Here is a 21,325-nt window from a genome sequence, read left to right on the forward strand (position 1 = left end):
AGAAGTCAATCAAAATAAATAGTGCAAAGCAGTGGCGTCGGGCTGCGCAGCGGTCTAGTGGTTAGCGTGCAGACCTCACAGCTAGGAGACCCAGGTTCAATTCCACCCTCGGCCATCTCATGCATGGGTTTTCTCCGGGTACTCCGGTTTCCTCCCACATTCCAAAAACATGCTAGGTTAATTAGCGACTCCAAATTGTCCATAGGTATGAATGTGAGTGTGAATGGTTGTTTGTCTATATATGTGACCAGTGCAGGGTGTACCCCGCCTCTCGCCCGAAGACAGCTGGGATAGGCTCCAGCACCCCCCGCGACCCTCGTGAGGATAAGCAGTAGAAAATGAATGAATGAATGAATGAAAGAAACAGTGGCGTTATTTTAGGGGGGCTTCAATGTTCTTATACCCCGCTAAATAATTTGATATTTTTTTTACTGATTTTTAAAAAATTTTTTTAGATTTTTTTGTTTTTTACAAAAAAAAAATCTCTGTCAAATTTCATATAATAGGGCAAAAGCAGGCTAATAAGCAAGCCAATAAGCAGGCTAATACTAGCCTACTACTGGTAGTAATAATCAGAAGAACAATAATCATGATAGTAATAATAATAGGCAAATGAATAATATAATAATGATTATTATATAATTGAATGGTTGCAGAGCTTGAGCAGCGGTTTTGCAGTGTAGATTGTGTGTACTTATGTACATTTAATGGTGGCCTAAAATAATTGAGTATCTCTACTAAATCTGTCCAAAAGTAGGAAAGTTATATCCCGGTTCTTCTTCGTTATTTGATTTTTTAGGATTTTTTTGAATGTCTACTACATTCATTCATATCCTGTGCATCTCCAAGGGGGCTAAACCCCCCCTGTCCTCAGAACCTAGTGACGCCCCTGGTGCAAAACCAGTCAAATAATGTCAACTTTGTTTAAAAGTGTCAAAGATAAATAACACTATTTGCCATATAGGTGCAATAGCAATGCTGTCGAGGAGGGAACGTATAACAATCATGACATAGGGACGGGTTTTGAACCTTCGACACTGGAAATGGATGTCATAGCAAATTGTTGGCAGGAAACAGATTGGGGACGCACAGTCAACAAAACTTTTGTTGATTTTTTTTTTTAGCTCAACTGTCATTTAAGATGAAAAGTGAAGGATATTTTTGTTGAGAATCTAAAATAAGCAGAGCGAGGGTTTGGAATGTGCGGACATACACACTGATACACGGACAAAGAGGGCAAATGCCTCCAGATTAGCACCACGGTCTAATCCCTGATGGAGCCACAGCCTTTTCTCCCCGCCGCTATCTTTTTCTTCTCCAGGCTGTGCTTGGTCTGAAGGGGCCTTCGTCCTCAGAGAGGCCGTGTGAGCGAGCGGCTTATATTTCCAAAGCCGATGTTGCGGCGCTGGATCCATGGCGTGCATAGCACTACCCCCTGCCCACTAATCCACCGCTACCCCCCTCTTAGAGCCCTCCTGAGGGCAGAAGAGGAGGAGGCGAGGGGTGAGGCCAGCGGGGGGAGAAGGAGAGACACAGCGTGTTAACCTTGTCACTCACACCCCTAACGTGGCTAATTACTCCCCCCTCCCTTCCCCTCGTGCTTCACACGTTCCCGTTGACACCCGGCAACACTTCGCTACACTCGCATTTCCTGTCAGAACAACATGAAACCACCTCCAGTCAAATCAGCATGGCTGTGTTACAGTTAGCATTGCAGGCGCACAACAGGGTTTTACATGCAAAAAAAGGCCCTCTGCTCGACCTTCTGTCTCACCCCACGCATATTAGATCTCCTATTGAGAAAATCCATGATTGTTCTTCATAATTAATAAGCACATCAAAGTGTGAGCCCGCTGAGGAGGACCAAGACGCAATCGCTCGATAAGGAAGAACGTTGGGAGAATGAGATAGATTTGGGTTGAAGATATTCTAGTAAGTACACACAAACATAATAATAAAGTCATATATTCATATATATTTTTTTGTAGTAATGTTATGGAAATAAAGTCTAATAACATTACATTAATAACATAACATTTAGTAATTCATTCATTCATTTTCTACCGCTTTTCCTCACGAGGGTTGCGGGGTTGCTGGAGCCTATCCCAGCTGTCTTTGGGCAAGAGGCGGGGTACACCCTGGACTGGTCGCCAGCCAATCACAGGGCAACTTTTTGTAATTATTAACAAGTAATTCAAGTGGTTAGCGCGTAGACCTCACAGGTAGGAGACCCGAGTTCAATTCCACCCTCGGCCATCTCTGTGTGGAGTTTGCATGTTCTCCCTGTGCATGCGTGGGTTTTCTCCGGGTACTCCGGTTTCCTCCCACATTCCGAAAAAAACATTACAAAAAAACATGCTAGGTTAATTGGCGACTCCAAATTGTCCATAGGTATGAATGTGAGTGTGAATGGTTGTTTGTCTATATGTGCCCTGTGATTGGCTGGCCACCAGTCCAATTTTCCAATTTTCTACAAGAAAAGCTCTGATAAAACATTCCAGTGTTCTTAAATATCTTACTTTTTATTTTTCTAGAAAAAATAAGATGAAAAACAAATAAACAAATCAAGAATAAAGAAAATCAATCAATCAGTAATAAATAAATATAATAATAATAATAAAACGGCAAATAATAAAAACTTAAGAAACCACATATAGTTGGTGGGTAGACAAATTATTTTTTTCAGATTAAAATGAACAAAGCATTATTAGAGCCCTGTAGACATGACAAAACACGACTATAGTCACATTTATACTCTTTCTATTTACAACATATTGCGCAACTGCAGGGTCTTGAGACACATGCTAACTCGCAAACTCGAGAGCTAGCGACCTAAACGGTAGCCTTCAAGTTATTTCCTTTAAACTTAAACAGCCAAAAACTTACCACTTCCACACGGATAGGGAGGATAACTATTACCAGTTATTTAGTAACCTCTAACATGAACATTAATCAAACGTAATAATTTTTTCTGAGTACATGATACCATACAGCATCCATAACAAAAGTTGCGCGGGCCGCACTAACATTAAACTTTCATATCAAGGCGGGGGCCTCAAACTAGTGTCGCGTGTTTGAGACCCCTGGCACACTGCGTAAATAGTTTGAGAATTAAGTTGTGTTTATGCTGGAATTGGTATGTGTGAGACCAGCACGGTCCCTAGACCCCCCGTTTATTAAACTCGTAATCAAATATAGTAATAAATATGTATCACGTCAAATATTTGTTCAAAACCACGAGACAAATTGTCATTTAAGGCTTCAAGTGTAATCCACGTCATAAAACCGCCATGCTGCTCTTGTGCACTTGTCAGAAACTTCAGGCCTACTTCATAAACTGTACAGCGTGACAACAAATTTGTGTCTGTTCCACGTGAAGGCAACTATTTCCTGCCTCCAGAATGCGTCTGAAGCCTGATTCCTCTGACATATGTGGAGCACGCTTTCTTTATACGTCTCGCTGCCTTCATCTCGCGCCCCGCCGCTGTGTTCTCGGTTCTACATTGTTATTTATAGCCGGTCCCTCAGAACCTCATGGCCCCTTCCTCATCTTCATCATCGCCTACATCCTCGTCTGATCACTCTCCTGCTTTTCAAGTGGCAGCCGCGGGAGAAGAGAGACTGAAAAAAGGACCGAGTGAAAAGAAAAATAAAACGCTACGGAGGGCCCGTGTCTTTTTTATACATGAGAAGCCGCCACAGTCTCCAGCTGTGCGGGGCTGCGGAGTGCGTCCAGAATGCCGAGCAGCACTTCTGCAGCTGTCAGCGGAGGCTTGATGCTGCTACAGAGAGAGCGATCGAGAGCGAGCGAGAGAGAGAGAGAGAGAGAGCGAGGGGAGGGAAAGGGCAGTGGAGCTCAACGCGACGTCCCACGGGCTGCTTCAAATGAGTTCAAGTTTGGAGCAGAGATGACTTGGATGTGACAGTTTTGGAGATTTGACAGCCTTTGCAGACCGGGACGCCAAAGTACACTTAGGTTTTATTTATACCAGCTTCAGCCTTTTACCCTATTTTCAACCTGGAAGGGTAAAATGGAAGAAACCACCTTTATAGCAGCTACTGACCCACAGACATACAAGATCCTGATGCTCATTAGGTTGTTTGTTGCTGGAATATACAGCAATCATGCACCAAAACGCTGTAAACAAATGGCCAAATTGACACTTGTCAGTTAAACAAGCACTTCAAAGCCAGGAAGAGCAAACGTACTCCGAGGACAGCCTGAAAATGCACCGCTGCAGCCAAGTGGAATTTGTGTAGTGTACTAAAGCTGCGTCCAGCGCTAAAGGGTAACAGGCTAAGCTACAGTAACAGTAGTAGTTATCCTCCCTATCCGTGTGGAAGTGGTAAGTTTTTGGCTATTTTTGGTTGGCTATTTTTGGCTAAGTAGCGTGTGCGTGTTTATTGTTGTTACTTATAGCATTTATCTTCAAATATTCCGTTAAAGGTTAAATAACTGTTAATAGTTATCCTCCCTATCCGTGTGGAAGTGGTAAGTTTTTGGCTATTTTTGGCTAAGTAGCGTGTGTGTGTGTTTATTGTTATTTATAGCCTTTATCTTCAAATATTACGTTAAAGGTTAAATAACTGTTAATAGTTATCCTCCCTATCCGTGTGGAAGTGGTAAGTTTTTGGCTATTTTTGGCTAAGTAGCATGTGTTTATTGTTAGCATTTATCTTCAAATATTACGTTAAAGGTTAAATAACTGTTAATAGTTATCCTCCCTATCCGTGTGGAAGTGGTAAGTTTTTGGCTATTTTTGGCTAAGTAGCGTGTGTGTGTTTATTGTTGTTATTTATAGCATTTATCTTCAAATATTACGTTAAAGGTTAAATAACTGTTAATAGTTATCCTCCCTATCCGTGTGGAAGTGGTAAGTTTTTGGCTATTTTTTGGCTAAGTAGCGTGTGTGTGTGTTTATTGTCGTTATTTATAGCATTTATCTTCAAATATTACAATGATTATCTGGAATCGGCGGCACGGCGATTGAGTGGTTAGCGCACAGACCTCACAGCTAGGAGACCAGGGTTCAATTCCACCCTCGGCCATCTCTGTGTGGAGTTTGCATGTTCTCCCGCGCATGCGTGGGTTTTCTCCGGGTACTCCGGTTTCCTCCCACATTCCAAAAACATGCTAGGTTAATTAGCGACTCCAAATTGTCCATAGGTATGAATGTGAGTGTGAATGGTTGTTTGTCTATATGTGCCCTGTGATTGCCTGGCGGCCATTGGCGACTGGTGTCATTAGGCCTATTTTAAGGGGGCTTCAATGTTCTTAAACCCTGCTAAATAATTTTGATAAGCGGTAGAAAATGAATGAATGAATGAATGAATGATACTTGGAATCCTAACTGACCAGGTACTAGAAATACCTGCCTAATTTTGGCAGAACGCTTCTCCCAAGATAGCACCGTTGCATGCTTGGAAACCTGTAGGAAAGTCCGGGGAAGGCCCTCTCCTGTTCCAGCACCACTGTGCTCCCAGTCCAAGAGCCATAAAGCCACATTTTAGTGTGGAAAACCTTCCAAAGAAACCTAATCCAAACCCCATTAGACACCTCTGGGATGACTGTGACTACCAACAAAGAAAATATATATCTCTATAAAGTGTATATAATCATGTTTTACCTTGTTGTTTGGAATCCTGGGGGTGATGGCCGGAATGGGAACCTGGAGCGAAGTGCTCGTCGCTGTATGTAATGAGCGGGGTGAGCGGATGGACTGCATGGGACGGCTGCACCACAGGAACTTTGTTGGACTGCGGGAGGAGACGATAAAACAAAGCCAGGTTAGAAATAGTGATGACATCATACATGTTTTTCTGCATATATGATGTGGCGGGGCTTATGGCGGGGTGGGTGGTCCGCTAGCCTCCTTAAGAGGAAACAAAAAGGGAAGAGTGCAACAATTTGTCTTTTCTTCACCACAAACTTTGTTGCATCAGCAGCACTGCAAGGCCCGTTTCGCTGAAGAATGTGAGTCCAAGAGGTGCGGGATGCAAAAAAGGAGGGAGACTCACGAAGGGGGAGAGGTCTTTTAGACGGGAGATCAAAGGCAGTCATTAGCTAGCGAATAAGGGGCAGTTCATTACAGAGCAAAGAGCCAGGGGGGAAGTGGAGATGAAGGATGGAGAAAGGTGGGGGAGGCTTGGGAGACAGATGTCTGCAGCCGCTGACTCATAGACCTGCCTTCTGACAGCTAAAATAGACCAAGACAGTCCCCCCCTCAACAAAAAGAGTTGTGTTAGAACCCCCCCACATACACTTAGCAGCAACAAACACATGGTAACACTTAATGTTCTGTTCTAAATGAAGCCCAGACCTGCTAGCATAGCATTAGTCTCAGCGACTAATCAGATGGACTCACGAACATCCAATCAGATTGTTCTTAAATTATGACATAATAACGTCTTACTCTGTTGCTCGAATGGAGCGCCAAGGTGACATTCCTAAGTGCTTAGCCGTCGTGGCTAGCTAGCCCAATCCCAACACGCATTTGGACAGGAATGCGTGTATTTCCCAGAACCTCTCGCAGACTGGCACGGAACTCCAGACCAGACCCCCCACATTCTGGGAACGTCCCAAGCGGTGTGGTGTGCCAAATATTGGGTGGTGGACAACTGAGCACCTCTGTCCTCCAGACGTGTCCAGAATTGAACCTTTAGAACTCACAGACATCCCGTACAGGTGAGCGAGGTTGTTCAACCCACGGTCTGCAAAGGTCAAAGATGACAGGCTAATCTCTTAGTGTGGGAATTTACACAGGGGTAAGGATTTATTAGCAAGACCCCAAAGGTGGGCGGCTGGGACATGCCCTGACCAGGGGGCTAAATGACAGCATTCTCGTTTTTTAGTCTGTGGGAATAAGATAAGAAGCCGCTGGATTATCGTTTTAGTTTGTCCTGCATGTGTTCACGGAAAAGCAGGTGGCGAAACCTGCGGTAAAAAGCCAAGCACAGTACAGTACAGAAGCCATCTTTTGTTACGGCTGTCGACTGTGATTTTACTCAACTTCAAGGATGAAGAGTCTTGAACCAGTCATGATGTGCTATACCAGGGGCCTCAAACTAGTGTCCTGCGGGCCACATTTGGCCCGCGGGCCACGTGTTTGCCTTGATATGAAAGTTTAATGTTAGTGCGGCCCGCGCAAGTTTTGATATGGATGCTGTATGGTATCATGTACCCAGAAAAAATTATTACGTTTGATTAATGTTCATGGTAAAGGTTAAATAACTGTTAATAGTTATCCTCCCTATCTGTGTGGAAGTGGTAAGTTTTTGGCTATTTAAGTTCAAAGGAAATAACTTGAAGGCTACCGTTTAGGTCGCTAGCTCTCTAGTTAGCGAGTTAGCATGTGTCTCAAGACACAGTTGCGCAATATGTTGTAAATAAAAAAAAGTATAAATGTGACTATAGTCGTGTTTTGTCATGTCTACAGGGCTCTAATAATGCTTTGTTCATTTTAATCTGAAAAAAATAATTTGTCTACCCACCAACTATATGTGGTTTCTTAAGTTTTTATTATTTGCCGTTTTATTATTATTATATTTATCTACTTATTACTGATTGATTGATTTTCTTTATTCTTGATTTGTTTATTTATTTTTCATCTTATTTTGTGCAGAAAAATAAAAATTAAGATATTTGAGAACAGTGGAATGTTTTATCAGAGCTTTTATTGTAGAAAATTGGAACCAAAGCACTGAAAAAGTTTGGATATTTTTATGTTTTTAATAAATGCGTTTTTTTTTTGTGGAAAACCTGATGCGGCCCAGCCTTGCCCAGACCCTAGCTCCAGTGGCCCCCAGGTAAATTGAGTTTGAGACCCGTGTGCTATACATACATCACTATATTGACACTTACTATGGTACCCATGATGTCATTGGATGGTCATATCACCTCGTATTTCGGCATGCGGCAAAAAAAATAAATAAATTATTAATTAATTTTAAAAACCGTAAACTATATTATGGAAAGCAGGAAGTGAACAAATGTAACAGTTACTAATTGTAAAAGTACCAGATGGAGGGGTAGGATTTAATAAGCTTTGCTTCTTCCTACTCCTTTTGGACATGTGGAACTGTGAACTGATTATGTGATGCATTCAATTGTAATCTGATGCACGTTCAAATGAAATAAAACCATTACCATTACCAACTTCTTAATAAACAACCTCTCAAGCCTCTGTGGCCAATCCAGAATTTATGTACATCCCAGTGCACATTTTCACCCATTACTGTCTCCAAGTCGGTCGGCTGACAAAGAAGCAACTGAAAACAAACAACGGGGGCCACGGCAAATCACTGCTTTGAGATGTTTTCTTGGCAAGCTGTGATTTTCCCATCATTTTCAGTACAATTACAAACAGACTATTGTTGGCTTTGAGGATTCATTGGAAACAGGAAGTCATACAATGTGGACTATGACCACAATATTGGGGGAAGAACACGTCATATTGCATGGTGTCACACAGGATTGATTGTGGGTCTTTTTAGTTAATACACACGACCGCTCAAAAGTTTGGGATCACTTCAATTTTTTTTTTTTTTGGCCAGTCTGAGATATGGCTTTTTCTTGGCAGTACTGCCATGAAGTTTGAAGTCCTGAAGTTGCTGCTTCACTGTTGATATTGACACTGGTGTTTGATGGGTAATATTTAGTGCAGCTTTCAGGTGACGACCTGTGAGGCGTCTTTGTCTTAAACTACACACTCTCAGATATTTGTCTTTTTGCACAGTTGTGCATCGTTTTTATGTCCTTGTTAGACCCAGTTTGTGCTGCTCTCTGAAGGGAGTAGTTAACAGCATGGTAAGAGATTTTTTGTTGGGTTTTCTAATAATATATTAGCCTTATAAACTTATGAACTTGGATTAGCAGCCATATCAGGAGATTGATGCAGAGGACTGACAGTTGTTGATAGTAGGCCTCTATGCAAAAATGTAGATCCTTCTTTGAAAATCATCTGATTCATTTTTATTGTGAAATGGATAAAAAAATGTTTGTAAAATGGAAAAAAAAATGTGAAATGCATGAAAATGTTTTTCTTTGGAAAACAAAGAAATTTGCAAGTGATCTCAAACTTTTAGCGGTAGTGTAGTTACAAAAGATACTTTTGAAATTGTACTTGAAATACTGCCTGTATAAATAATGAAGGCTTTAAGGCAGGGGTCTCAAACTCAATTTACCTGGGGGCCACTGGAGCTAGTGTCTGGGCAAGGCTGGGCCGCATCAGGTTTTCCAAAAAAAAAAACGCATTTATTAAAAATATAAAATATACTAACTTTTTCAGTGCTTTGGTTCCGATTTTCTACAATAAAAGCTCTGATAAAACATTCCACTGTTCTCAAATATCTTAATTTTTATTTTTCTGCACAAAATAAGATGAAAAATAAATAAACAAATCAAGAATAAAGAAAATCAATCAGTAATAAATAAATATAATAATAATAATAAAACGGCAAATAATAAAAACTTAAGAAACCACATATAGTTGGTGGGTAGACAAATTATTTTTTTCAGATTAAAATGAACAAAGCATTATTAGAGCCCTGTAGACATGACAAAACACGACTATAGTCACATTTATGCTTTTTTTATTTACAACATATTGCGCAACTGCAGGGTCTTGTGACACATGCTAACTCGCAAACTAGAGAGCTAGCGACCTAAACGGTAGCCTTCAAGTTATTTCCTTTAAGCTTAAATAGCCAAAAACTTACCACTTCCACATGGATAGGGAGGATAACTATTAACAGTTATTTAACCTTTAACATGAACATTAATCAAACGTAATAATTTTTTCTGGGTACATGATACCATACAGCATCCATAACAAAAGTTGCGTGGTCTGCACTAACATTAAACTTTCATATCAAGGCGGGGGCCTCAAACTAGTGTCGCGTGTTTGAGACCCCTGGCATACTTAGTTAACCTTTAACATGAACATACTAACATTAAACTTTCATTTCAGGCGGGGGCCTCAAACTAGTGTCCTGCAGGCCACATTTGCTCCGCGGGCCGCGTGTTTGAGACCCCTGCTTTAAGGTAACAGTTTGACTTGGAATAGATTTCCATTATTTCCTAAAATTGTGTTGAGAACCACACATACACTTCCAGTTCCAGGTTCTTGTGTACAAGAAAACGTTTTGGGTTGGTATTCTAAATTGGTAACAGGTTTATTTATATTTCAATTTCTTGGAAACTTTCAGATTCCCAAGAGCTGTCTTATTTGGGTTTTGAGATGAAGACGTTTGGCAAACACTGATATTGATTTGTATTGACCACCCTGGCGATCACGTCAACCTGCATCAGCATGATCCTTCAAGTCACTCTAAAGTCCTTCAGCATCAAGGAGGTTGCCATCGTTGCACTACTAGGCTATGCAATATTTTCTAGTCATATTTTCCACGAGAGAAAGAGTGAGGCGGGAAAGGAAGGCCGGGATTGAATAGGAAAACATTGAATTTGGAATTTCATATCGAGCCCTTTTAGAAGCAAAGCTCAGATGTGGTTTTAAGAGAAATTTCATTGTGCGGAACTGAAGTTGGCATGGAGCCCCTCCGTGCGGGAGACATTCCAGAATGTAGCAGCATGGGCACAGCCAGAGACTTGGCATACAGGCTCAATTTGGGGTGGGGAAGGAAATGGGACGTTTGATTACTATTTTTTATTTTTTGACAGCATGCCTATGTCTGATCTTGAGGTTTCATCACCGCCATCCACCATGAGTGTACAGTATGTGTTCATGTGGCTCTTTTTTACTACATTGCTCCCCCCCACACACCCTCTCACAGCACAGCTTTTATACTCAATTATACCACTTCTGCTGAGTGGAGTAAGGAAAGGAAGATAAAAAAAAAAAAAAAAACGAGAGCGGGAATTTTATAATAATCACTTCCCACTTCTGTAATTTATATGCAATGAGGACTCCTCGCGCCTGCAGCGACGATCGAGTATGCAGAAAGCATGTGAGGTGGATGGCGGCGTACTCTTACCGACGCTGCAGCAGGCCATTGTTAACTGACAAAAACTGGGAGTTTAGAGTATTAACAGCAGTAATCAATAAATGGATTAATCAATTAATTTAAAAAAAAGAACAAAGTCGATCATTTGTGCATGCATGTTTGTTTTCCTCTCTATCTACCTGCGTCCGTCTGGGTGGAACGGTTAGTTCACAGTTAAAGTACAGTTAAAGTCTGCCGGATTAATGTTAGCACAGGTTAGCGTTGTGAGTAAAAAAAATCCAAATATGAATGAAGGCACGAGTAACAACAAATCCGGATGTGGCATTTGCTTGCACGGTAGGTGCATCTCATCATCCTGTCCAGTTTTCCCAAATGGGAAAAAAAGTGCCGCCGGAGGTGCAGTGGAGCCTTTACCCGACAGTTAACGCATACAGAGTTGTTTGGTCGTCAGCATAAATGGTGCACGCTCACAGACGGTGTCATTGGCGATATGTTAAACCTTCTTGTTAAGGGATGATACCCAACATTTATTATTTATTCAAGTGCAATTCTGTTTACAGAGACTTGATACTCAATTTATTTAGTTTTCATTTATTTTAGTTTTATTGAAGCGCAATTTTTGGTAAAAGAGACTAGAGTCTATTTTTGTTGTCTTTTTTGTTTCTTTTACTTATTATGTGGTTTAATGTATTTTATATCAGCGCTTAACATTCCAATTACTGTGTTTTTATTGAGAAATTAAAGTTTATTGTTTTTGATATGCAATTTGCCCAAGCCAGGCATGTACGTATATTGCATTTTTTATGCAGGTTTGTGTGAATGGGGATAATTTTGACTATATTGTAATTTGTATGTACAATGTCTAGGTTGTTGTTCAGTAATCTGGCCTGGTAAAAATGTTACGTTTAAGAGGCTAAATGCATATGCGTCCAAGTAGATTAGACAATATTTGTGGCATATCAACGATGCCAAACAAAAATGCCTGATAGGTTTTGTATGTTTACATTTTTACCAGCTAAAATGTCACAAGAACAGCAGCAAATGGATGCTTCCAAGGTCCATTTGATGTTAAAATTACCATTCAAATTACACAGAGTAGAAAAAAAGCATCATGAAACTATAAATATATAACAGTAAATGCGTTTGAAGAAAAAGATGCTTTACGTGACATCCAAGTTGTAGAGAAAAAGTGAACTACGAGTGTCTAATGTCCTGCCTCAAAGCCATTTGTGTCTCACAGTTTGTCTTTTTATTGGCCCACAGCATATTCTAAAAATAGATTCAACACAAATCTGTTAAAAACAATGGACTAGACACAGCACAGAACATGCTACAGATGTGAATGGGGGACCAAGAAGGTCCCTAGGCTTCTTTTCTACATTCTCCACAAAGGGTTCAGGGTGAAACCACAGCTTGTAATGTCCCATAAAATGACGCAAAATGACCTGCTGCGGATTTGACGCCATGTTTTTTCATGAAAGGGGGGTGCTTTGGCGGCTAAAGATGGAAAGTGTTACAAGTGAGGGAGGGCGAGCGACACCAGGTGTTCCTACTCAGGTGTGCAACCTTTTCCCGACAAATTAGAGCAAACATTCCTGCATAGACGAACATGTGAAAAGAAAGCGGCTAACCCCCCCCCTCAGTAGAGACCAACCTGAGGAAGCTTAAATAAATAACCAATTACCACTCGTAGATCCGCTTGAACCCCACCAGCTCGGCGTGAACGGCTAAAAATGGAACCATCTATTGGCAAGGGGGAGGCGGCTCTTTGTCCAGGGGGGGCTTTAAATGTAACGAAACCCAATTAACGGAGAAGAAAGCCCAGCCGGCAGCGTGCGGAGGAGCGCCACGAGGCCCGGGGTAATGAGTCGAACAAGCGGAGCCAAGCTCAGGGACGGGAGTGGAGGCTACAAATAACAGGAAAAGCCTGCCCTGGAGACAAATTTACATCTGTGAACCCCCACCCCCCCCCCTCCCTTTTTACTCCATCTTCCCGTCTCTCTGCATTTTAATCATAAATCCTGCACGCTAGTCAAGAGTTGACACTGAAGGCCCAGGCCAGCAAAAAAGAAAAGTAAAGAACATATAAAAGGGATCAAGTCGTGATGCTTGGATTTGGTGTTATATATTTTAAGACCAGGGTTGCAGTGTGAATGCATCATGAGGATTTAAACACATGACCAAAGCAAAACATCATAATAATATAAGTGGTGTAAAATGCGGTCATGCTCCACGGCACGCCTCTAATGAATCTAACATGTGGAGCACAAAGGAGCTATTAACAGCCAGAGTGTCTTCCTCCCTGTCGTCGCCACCAGCAGCTTCACAACTCAATAGCACCAGCTGGATTACCCATGATCCTTCAGCTGGCATCAAGCGCGTGTGTGCTCCGAGCACACCAATCACGATTCTTTCGCTTTCTCTCTCTTACGCGCCGGGAGAGAGAGAGATAGAGAGAGAGAGAGAGAGGGGGGATAATTTGTGTGAAATGTGCCTCCATGCCCCAGATGAAAAAGACTTGATCCGCTTTTTTTTTTTTTTTTTAAGTGTTTCAACTCTTAATTTTTATACATTGGAAAGCTATTTAAAAAAAATGGGGAAAAAAAGAGATAGAATGTTAGAAATGATCAAGTCTTAAAAGGTCCCCAGTCAAATTAACCTGATTCCTGTTTTCTGAAAAGGAATCATTTCAGGGTTTTTTCCTCTTCTATGGCACTAAATGTACTATCTTCTCCCACAATGTTCACAATGATAGCCTGAGAAAGGACTTCTACCAGAGGAATAATCTCACTTTTTGGCGTGTTCTACTGATCAAAATCGTGGAAAGTTGCAGTTCCAGACAGTGGATGTAGCAACCTTCCCATTAGCTTCCTGGAAAGACTGGCATCAAGTATGCCCAAACTAAGTTTTGAGGTAGAACTACCCGGTCTGGTTTTAACATTTTATTTCTGTTTGACTTCCTGTTTTACTTATATATATACTATATAGCAGGGCTCTAAATTAAAAACAAAAATACCTTGCCAATGGGGAATCCTTAAGGTGAGAACTACTTGCCTGAACTTGCCCCATGTAAAATGAAAAGACTGCCATAAAATGAAAAGACTGCCATAATGATATCATCTAATTTTTGTGGAGTAAAGTATTTTTAATCCAGAAAAAAAAAGCTCAATGGTCAAACAATAATTTGTGAAGCAAAGGTGAGAAATATACACAGAGAAATGGAAGCGCTAGATTTTGTAGCTTGTGCAAAATCAGCACTTGGTATTGGATCTAATGGGTTGGTGTTTCATTGTGACCACTTCAAATTGTCACAGCAATGTGATTCACTCACCTGTGCCATCATTTGATTTGCTGCCGCTAATAAAATACTTGTTTAGGAGGCACTGGTTCGTCACTTTTTGCTGTTTTCCTTCACAAGTTGTTGAAGAATTAGACCATGTTGGCAGGGACGCCATGATAGATGTTTTCCTAGTCAAACGATCGCTCATTGGTTGATCGCGAACAAGAACGGGTGTGGGTAAAACGCGGACTGCGGTCTAAATAAACGATTGTGATTGGTCCATTTCAAGATTTGCAAGGATTGGTTTGCAAATTACCACCGAAATTACACAGTCCGTGTTTTACCAACACCCAACAAGAACCGCTTTTAAAAAAACTCTTTGCAGTATGGCATGCTAAAGTGCATTTGCCCGACGGGAATATCACTGATTGGATTTACTTGCCCCAATTTTGTTTTAACTTGCCCCGGGCCATCGGTACATGGTTATTGTCGAGCCCTGTATAGCAAGCACCCCTGGTTTCATTTCGTTTACAATTTTGTATAAGTCACAAACCACCGCATCACTACCTTTTGCCGTGAAGTATTCCCATACTTTGGATACTCTGTTGCGCGATCTTTTCTTTTGGCCGGACTCACTGAAACTTGTTGCTGCGTCAGCTGCCATGGTTTGATTTTGAGTAGTGGTGTGGCATTCGTGAACGAACGGGTTAAAGAACTAGTTCTTTTTTGCGAACAAATGAACCGCCTATAAAATACCCGTTCGGTCCGCCGGCTGTTTTGTTTATGACCGACACAGCACTAGTTGGTGAGCTGTTGAGTCGGAACGAACGTGAACATGAGTGAACGGACTGACTTGACACGACTGACCGGGTCTATGCACAGGAGGAGATCACAGGCTAACGACCAATTGACCGAAATGAACGGCTATTTTTACTGAATGATTCTGTTCACTGAAATAAACGGTTTTGCCCACTAATTCTAAATGAAGGCGCATCGACATGCAGTTCTTATGTCAACATATTTTTTGTGTCGATGTATCGATGACGCCAACAAGTCGTCTCAGCCCTACTTAGAATGATAACGATATTTAGTTTTAAACTCCTGTTGCATAATGGGCTTCAAGACTGTGACAAGAAGGATCACTGCAGTGTCCAGTCTATTTCAGCACCATGTGTGAAGCTGACCAACGCTGAGTGGGGAGGGGGGTAGTATGTGTGTGCCGTCGGAGTGGGGGATTGGGCCGGCGCTCTGGCAGAGCCTCGGGCGAACTGCAGGACGTTCACCTTGCGGCGGGGCACGGGGCTCATTATCGCAGCGGGACCTGGTCACATCAAAAGAGCGCAGAAAGGGCAAACATTCTGCTCGAGTGCTGCCGTCGACAACCCCGTGAGCTTATGCGGTTGCACAAAAGGATGGACCACACATACACACGTTCTCTCTGAAACACTCAAAAGCCCCCCACCCCCCCAAAAAAAGAGTCACATACTAAACAAAAAGCACTAATTGATTAACAAGACGATACTAGTATTGTTGTTATGGTGGCTTTTCCCTGCTGACAATTAAATCATCAAAAATGGGCAGGTTACTTCATGTTTACATTTTTCTGAGCAATTTCATTATTACATAAAACATCCACAAATGTTAAAAAAAAACATTGTCACGCAAGCTAGCTGCACATATTTTTTGTAATAGCGTTTCCTTTAATGATAGACTAAGCAAGAGTGCTAAATAAGAAAAAAACTTCTATGGAACTTCAATTTGTTTTTGGTTTTCCATCACGTGGGAAATTAAAGGGCGAGGACAAACCGGGTCTAGACTCCTCGGTTCCGTCTACTTTAGGCAGTGGTTTTTGTGTCTGAATACCACATTCATTCAGAGTGTAAGACAATGCTGAAGTATGCAACTGGAATGCGTGACAAATGCTCCATTCAAGTGCAATATGACACAGATTGGAATGGTTCTTGCTTATAAACCAACATCTCTGGAGAGAGTTAGTTGCATTTAGGCATTTATCAGTGGCTAATTACTCCGATTGACTGTGTGTTTGCGAGCTGGAATGTTAATCTCTGAGCTTTAAGTGTTGATCTCTTCAAATCTGACCATACGCGGGGGGGAGTAAAATGTTTGGAGCGCATCTTTGTTTTTCTTCCCAAATCAATCAGTATCCCTCTATTTATAGCAACGCCGCTGCTGCATTAACACGCTGCATGATTTATCATTAGAAACCAGCACTGATGCCAACGTGGCATCGGTGCCAACATTCATATCGAACGACGCAACTCCAAAGGCCCTGAGAGATGCATGTAAATAAAAATGACTAACTCGTAGCGTCGAACCTGCGCACAATAAGCAAAATAGTGTTAAAATGCAGAACCCAATGAGGCAGAAGTGCTGATGAGCCACAACACGTGACAAACAAGAGCGGATTTGCCTGCTATACCTAGATAGTGCCCCCCAAACTCCCCCCAACTCTCAGCTTTTTGCCCAGGTATTCTGAGCATGAATGGCTGTCACTTTGGATTTAGAAGCTCCGCGTTGAAGGGGGAGAAAAATGAGAGTCTGGTGGGGGTCTTTGTGCGCCTCTACCTGTGGAGAAGAGAGCGAGGGACTAAGCCCCTCGCTAGCACTGTTACACAATACACCTATGGAACGGAAAGGGTTATAGCGCCTGTGCTGCTAGCTGGGCCGACAGTTTTTTTTTTTTTCGCCGAGAGCAGTGCGGTGCTCACGCGGGGAGACATTTTTGAATGGCTCAGAAAAAAAAAAAAAAAAAAAGGATGGGGAGATGATTTGAATGAGAGCCGGAGACGGTATTGACCTAGTTTTCTTCTCCTGTAGTTCAGACGGATGCACTCCCACTCACATGACGAGCCAGAATAGAAGGAACAAAAATATGGGTAGCTTTGCAAAGCCAGTCTTCACAGATGAATTACATTACAAAACAAAAACCCATCCAAACGTCAGAATTCTGCAAACAGTTCTGACATATTTTGCAGGGTTACATTTAGAGGCAATGTGATGTTTTGAAAAACAGGGAGAAGGTCACTCCGAGAACTGTTGCCTCAGGTGTTAAGACACCTGTGTTCTGACCTTGAGCTGAACTTTTCACCCGGTAAGTCACATGACGAAAGCTTTTTTTTCTTGGAGGCGCTATTTTTTTTTAGGACAAAACCTTTTCCCAAGTTTTGATAGGCTGGTTTACACTGCATGCCTTTGGATATGGTGCCAATATCTGAATTTTGGTCTATTTATAAGCAACCTGTACCGGATATCACTGTGTTTACATTTATTGAAATTACATACAGTACACATATATCCAAAATGAATGTAAACAACTACACAAATTGTGTATAATTCATTGATTTTACACCATATTTAGACCATATCTAATGGTCTATGCTTACACAGTAGTTTCATTTACCATGGGTGTTTTTTATATTCACTGTGAGTGTTATTTGGGTAGTTGTGTGTGTGTATTTACGCCACTAACATAATGCAATGAAGCTCACATTGACAAGGTATATCTAACCTAAGCATTTACACTGTATTTGATCTGGTAGATACAGTATCAATCAAACAATCAACTTTTATTTGTAGAGCCCTTTACTACACACAAGGTGACCAAAGTGCTTTCCATTAAAATCAACATTAAAACAATTTAAATACAATATAATAACATTCATTCATTTTCTACCGCTTATCCTCACAAGGGGGTGCTGGAGCCTATCCCAGCTGTCTTCAGGCGAGAGGCCGGGTACACCCTGGACTGGTGGCCAGCCAATCACAGGGCACATATAGACAAACAACCATTCACACTCACATTCATACCTATGGACAATTTGGAGTCGCCAATTAACCTAGCATGTTTTTGGAATGTGGGAGGAAACCGTGAGATGGCCACAGAGATGGCCGAGGATGGAATCAAACTCAAGTCTCTTAGCTGTGTGGCCTGTGCGCTAACCACTCTATCACCGTGCAGCCCCTTTTAGGGGATTTTATCCACCGTAAATCATGTAAATTGCTGAATAATAACAATACAATACAATTAAAATGGAAAAAAAAAGTGTCTAAAATCATTCCAACCCCGTACTTGTTCAGACAATCAGACAAATAGGGAACTGCAAGGCCATTAAGGACTTTAAAAACAAAGATTAACATTTTAAAATAAATTCTAAAAAAAAACAGGAAGCCAGTGAAGCTCAAATAAAACTGGGGTTATGTGTTCCCGATGTCGAGTGTAAGTTAAAAAGCGTGCAGCGTCATTCTGGACCATCTGAATACGGCCGAGTGATGACTTGGAAACACCAACATACTTACAATGCATTGCAGAAGTCAATTCTTAAACTAATAAAAGCATGAATTGTTCTTTCCAAGTCTGCACGATTTAAACCCGTAACCGATAAAAACTGCCCTTTGCTTGTCGAATTTGAAGCTGCTTTCAAAGATAAACCCCAAGATTCCATACAGTAGATTTCGACTTAAAAGATAGATCATATTAACATATTCGCATTTGTATCGTCGTTTAAATGTAGAAAATTTTGCCGTAACCACATTTTAATGTCTGGTTTAAGGTTTATAGACCGCCTTTGTTTGGGTTAGGGTTAGGGTTGTGCAAAGCCAGGTTGTGCCTGGCTATGATGGAGCCCAGAGGCAGCATATAAAGTGAAAACAACAGTATGTGAAACATGGTTGATTTTTATCCTTATTCATTCACTTTGAACCTGATAGTATCAGACCTTTGTACATAATACAATACAACTATTATACAGTACATGCAGGTTCATCTCATAAGCATTGATGGTGGTGGGTCACATGGTAAACCTTTAGGCTTATTTCTATTATGGACTGTTCCAACAATACCTTCAAGCCCACTCTATGGGTGTGATTCCACCTTTTAGGGGATTAACTGGTTAAGACTTCCAACGACTGCCTTTCAGACTGAAATGATCCATTAATCAAACCGATACATTTTCAGCGGTGCTCTCAATAGCCAGGCGGGCACGCCCCTTGCTACAACGTGCAGTTAAAAAAAAAAAAAAAAACAGCACAAAGCTATTCAAATGTGATCCCCCCTCTCTCTGCCTAACAAATGCCTTTTCTGATTTCACCCAGACGCAAGAAAGATGTTGAGCAGCTCTCCAAGGAGACGTGTGCTAGGTTTAGTCCTTCCTTGAGAGTGGGTGCTTCAATGCAAACAAAACAATGAAGCGTGTATACAACATGGCGGCGGACAATGTCTGCTTATCCGTACGTGGTTGTAAAGAAATGGTAATGTTGGATTTCAGGAGGACAAAACAAAGTGCTTAAGCTCGGTCATATGTTGCAGGACGCTCATGCACCTGATGCCGCAGATACAATGAATCAATGGCTTGGAATTCAGCTGCGTTAGACGGACGCCGGTTGTTAATTGTTGTTACCAGGAAACCCAAGTAATTGCTGAAACAGCAACTCATTAAAAGTCCAAACAAAAACCCAAATAACCATACAAAAATAGACAATCATACAGTTCCTGTTGCAAGTAGTACCGTATTTTCTGGACTATAAGTCGCTCCGGAGTATAAGTCGCACAAGGCCAAAAATGCATAATTAGGTAGAAAAACACATACATAAGTTGCACTGGAGTATAAGTCGCATTTTTTGCGGGTTTATTTACCGTGTTTTCTGGACTATAAGTTGCTCCGGAGTATGAGTCGCACAATGCCAAAAATACATAATTAGGTAAGAAAAACATAAGTTGCACTGGAATATAAGTCGAATTTTTTGCGGTTTTATTTACTGTATTTTCTGGACTATAAGTCGCTCCGGAGTATAAGTCGCACAAGGCCAAAAATGCATAATTAGGTAGAAAAAAACATACATAAGTCGCAATGGAGTATAAGTCGCATTTTTTGCGGGTTTATTTACTGTGTTTTCTGGACTATAAGTCGCTCCGGAGTATAAGTCGCACAAGGCCAATAATGCATAATTAGGTAGAAAAACACATACATAAGTTGCACTGGAGTATAAGTCGCATTTTTTGCGGGTTTATTTACCGTGTTTTCTGGACTATAAGTCACTCCGGAGTATAAGTCGCAGTTTTTTGCGGGTTTATTTACTGTGTTTTCTGGACTATAAGTCGCTCCGGAGTATAAGTCGCACAAGGCCAATAATGCATAATTAGGTAGAAAAAAACATACATAAGTCACAATGGAGTATAAGTCGCATTTTTTGCGGGTTTATTTACCGTGTTTTCTGGACTATAAGTCACTCCGGAGTATAAGTCGCAGTTTTTTGCGGGTTTATTTAGTGTGTTTTCTGGACTATAAGTCGCTCCGGAGTATAAGTCGCACAAAGCCAAAAATGCATAATTAGGTAGAAAAAACATACATAAGTTGCACTGGAGTATAAGTCGCATTTTTGCGGGTTTATTTACCGTGTTTTCTGGACTATAAGTCGCTCCAGAGTATAAGTCACACAAGGCCAAAAATGCATAATTAGGTAAAAAAACAAAACAAAGATAAGTCGCACTGGAGTATAAGTCACATGTTTTGTGGGTAATTTATTTTCCAAACTACTTGACCAAAACAGACATTACGTCATCTTGGAAGGCAAGTTCTAACAATAATAAAATAATAGAGAACAGGCTGAATAGGTGTAAGATATGCTAACACAATGGTTATTCAGCTACACAAAACATGAACAGAAAAGGTGTCCAGTGTTTATGTAACATAAACAGTTTTTTCATTTATAAGTCGTTCTGGAGTATAAGTCGCAGTAACAGCCAACCTATGAAAAAAAGTGCGACTTATAGTCCGGAAAATACGGTAATATAGAATTTTAACAAGATCTAAATAACACTGACTTGCGTTATGTCAGCGGTGGGATCAATACTGAATCAAAGTAACGCTGTCTTCTGGTATCTTAATACATGCTTTAAACCCAAAATCGATCCCCAAAATCGGAAAAAAACAAGGGAGGAATGTGATGGCTGGGATAAAAATACTCGCAACAATCTGGAGGCTTGGCATGTATATGTTTGATGCCAAACTCTTACAAAAGTGGGTTCACCTTTTGTAATGGTGGTGCTGAAGCTGTAGTTTTGAG

General features: G+C 41.2%; 1 protein-coding gene across 4 annotated transcripts in view; it reads right to left on the bottom strand.

Annotated features, from left to right (window-relative positions):
* The window catches only part of lef1 (lymphoid enhancer-binding factor 1), a 46,116-nt gene that overhangs the window by 10,976 nt on the left and 13,815 nt on the right, over window positions 1–21,325 (bottom strand). For all 4 annotated transcript variants that reach the window (XM_058065212.2, XM_058065215.2, XM_058065210.2 and 1 more), the window contains exon 4: window positions 5,628–5,757. In XM_058065212.2, coding sequence (XP_057921195.1) covers window positions 5,628–5,757 — 130 coding nt within the window. The remainder of the gene's footprint in view (window positions 1–5,627; window positions 5,758–21,325) is intronic.

Source organism: Doryrhamphus excisus, linkage group LG9, assembly GCF_037039965.1.
Source record: "Doryrhamphus excisus strain RoL-2023G ecotype Guam linkage group LG9, RoL_Dexc_Guam_v1.1, whole genome shotgun sequence".
Classification (NCBI taxonomy): domain Eukaryota; kingdom Metazoa; phylum Chordata; class Actinopteri; order Syngnathiformes; family Syngnathidae; genus Doryrhamphus; species Doryrhamphus excisus.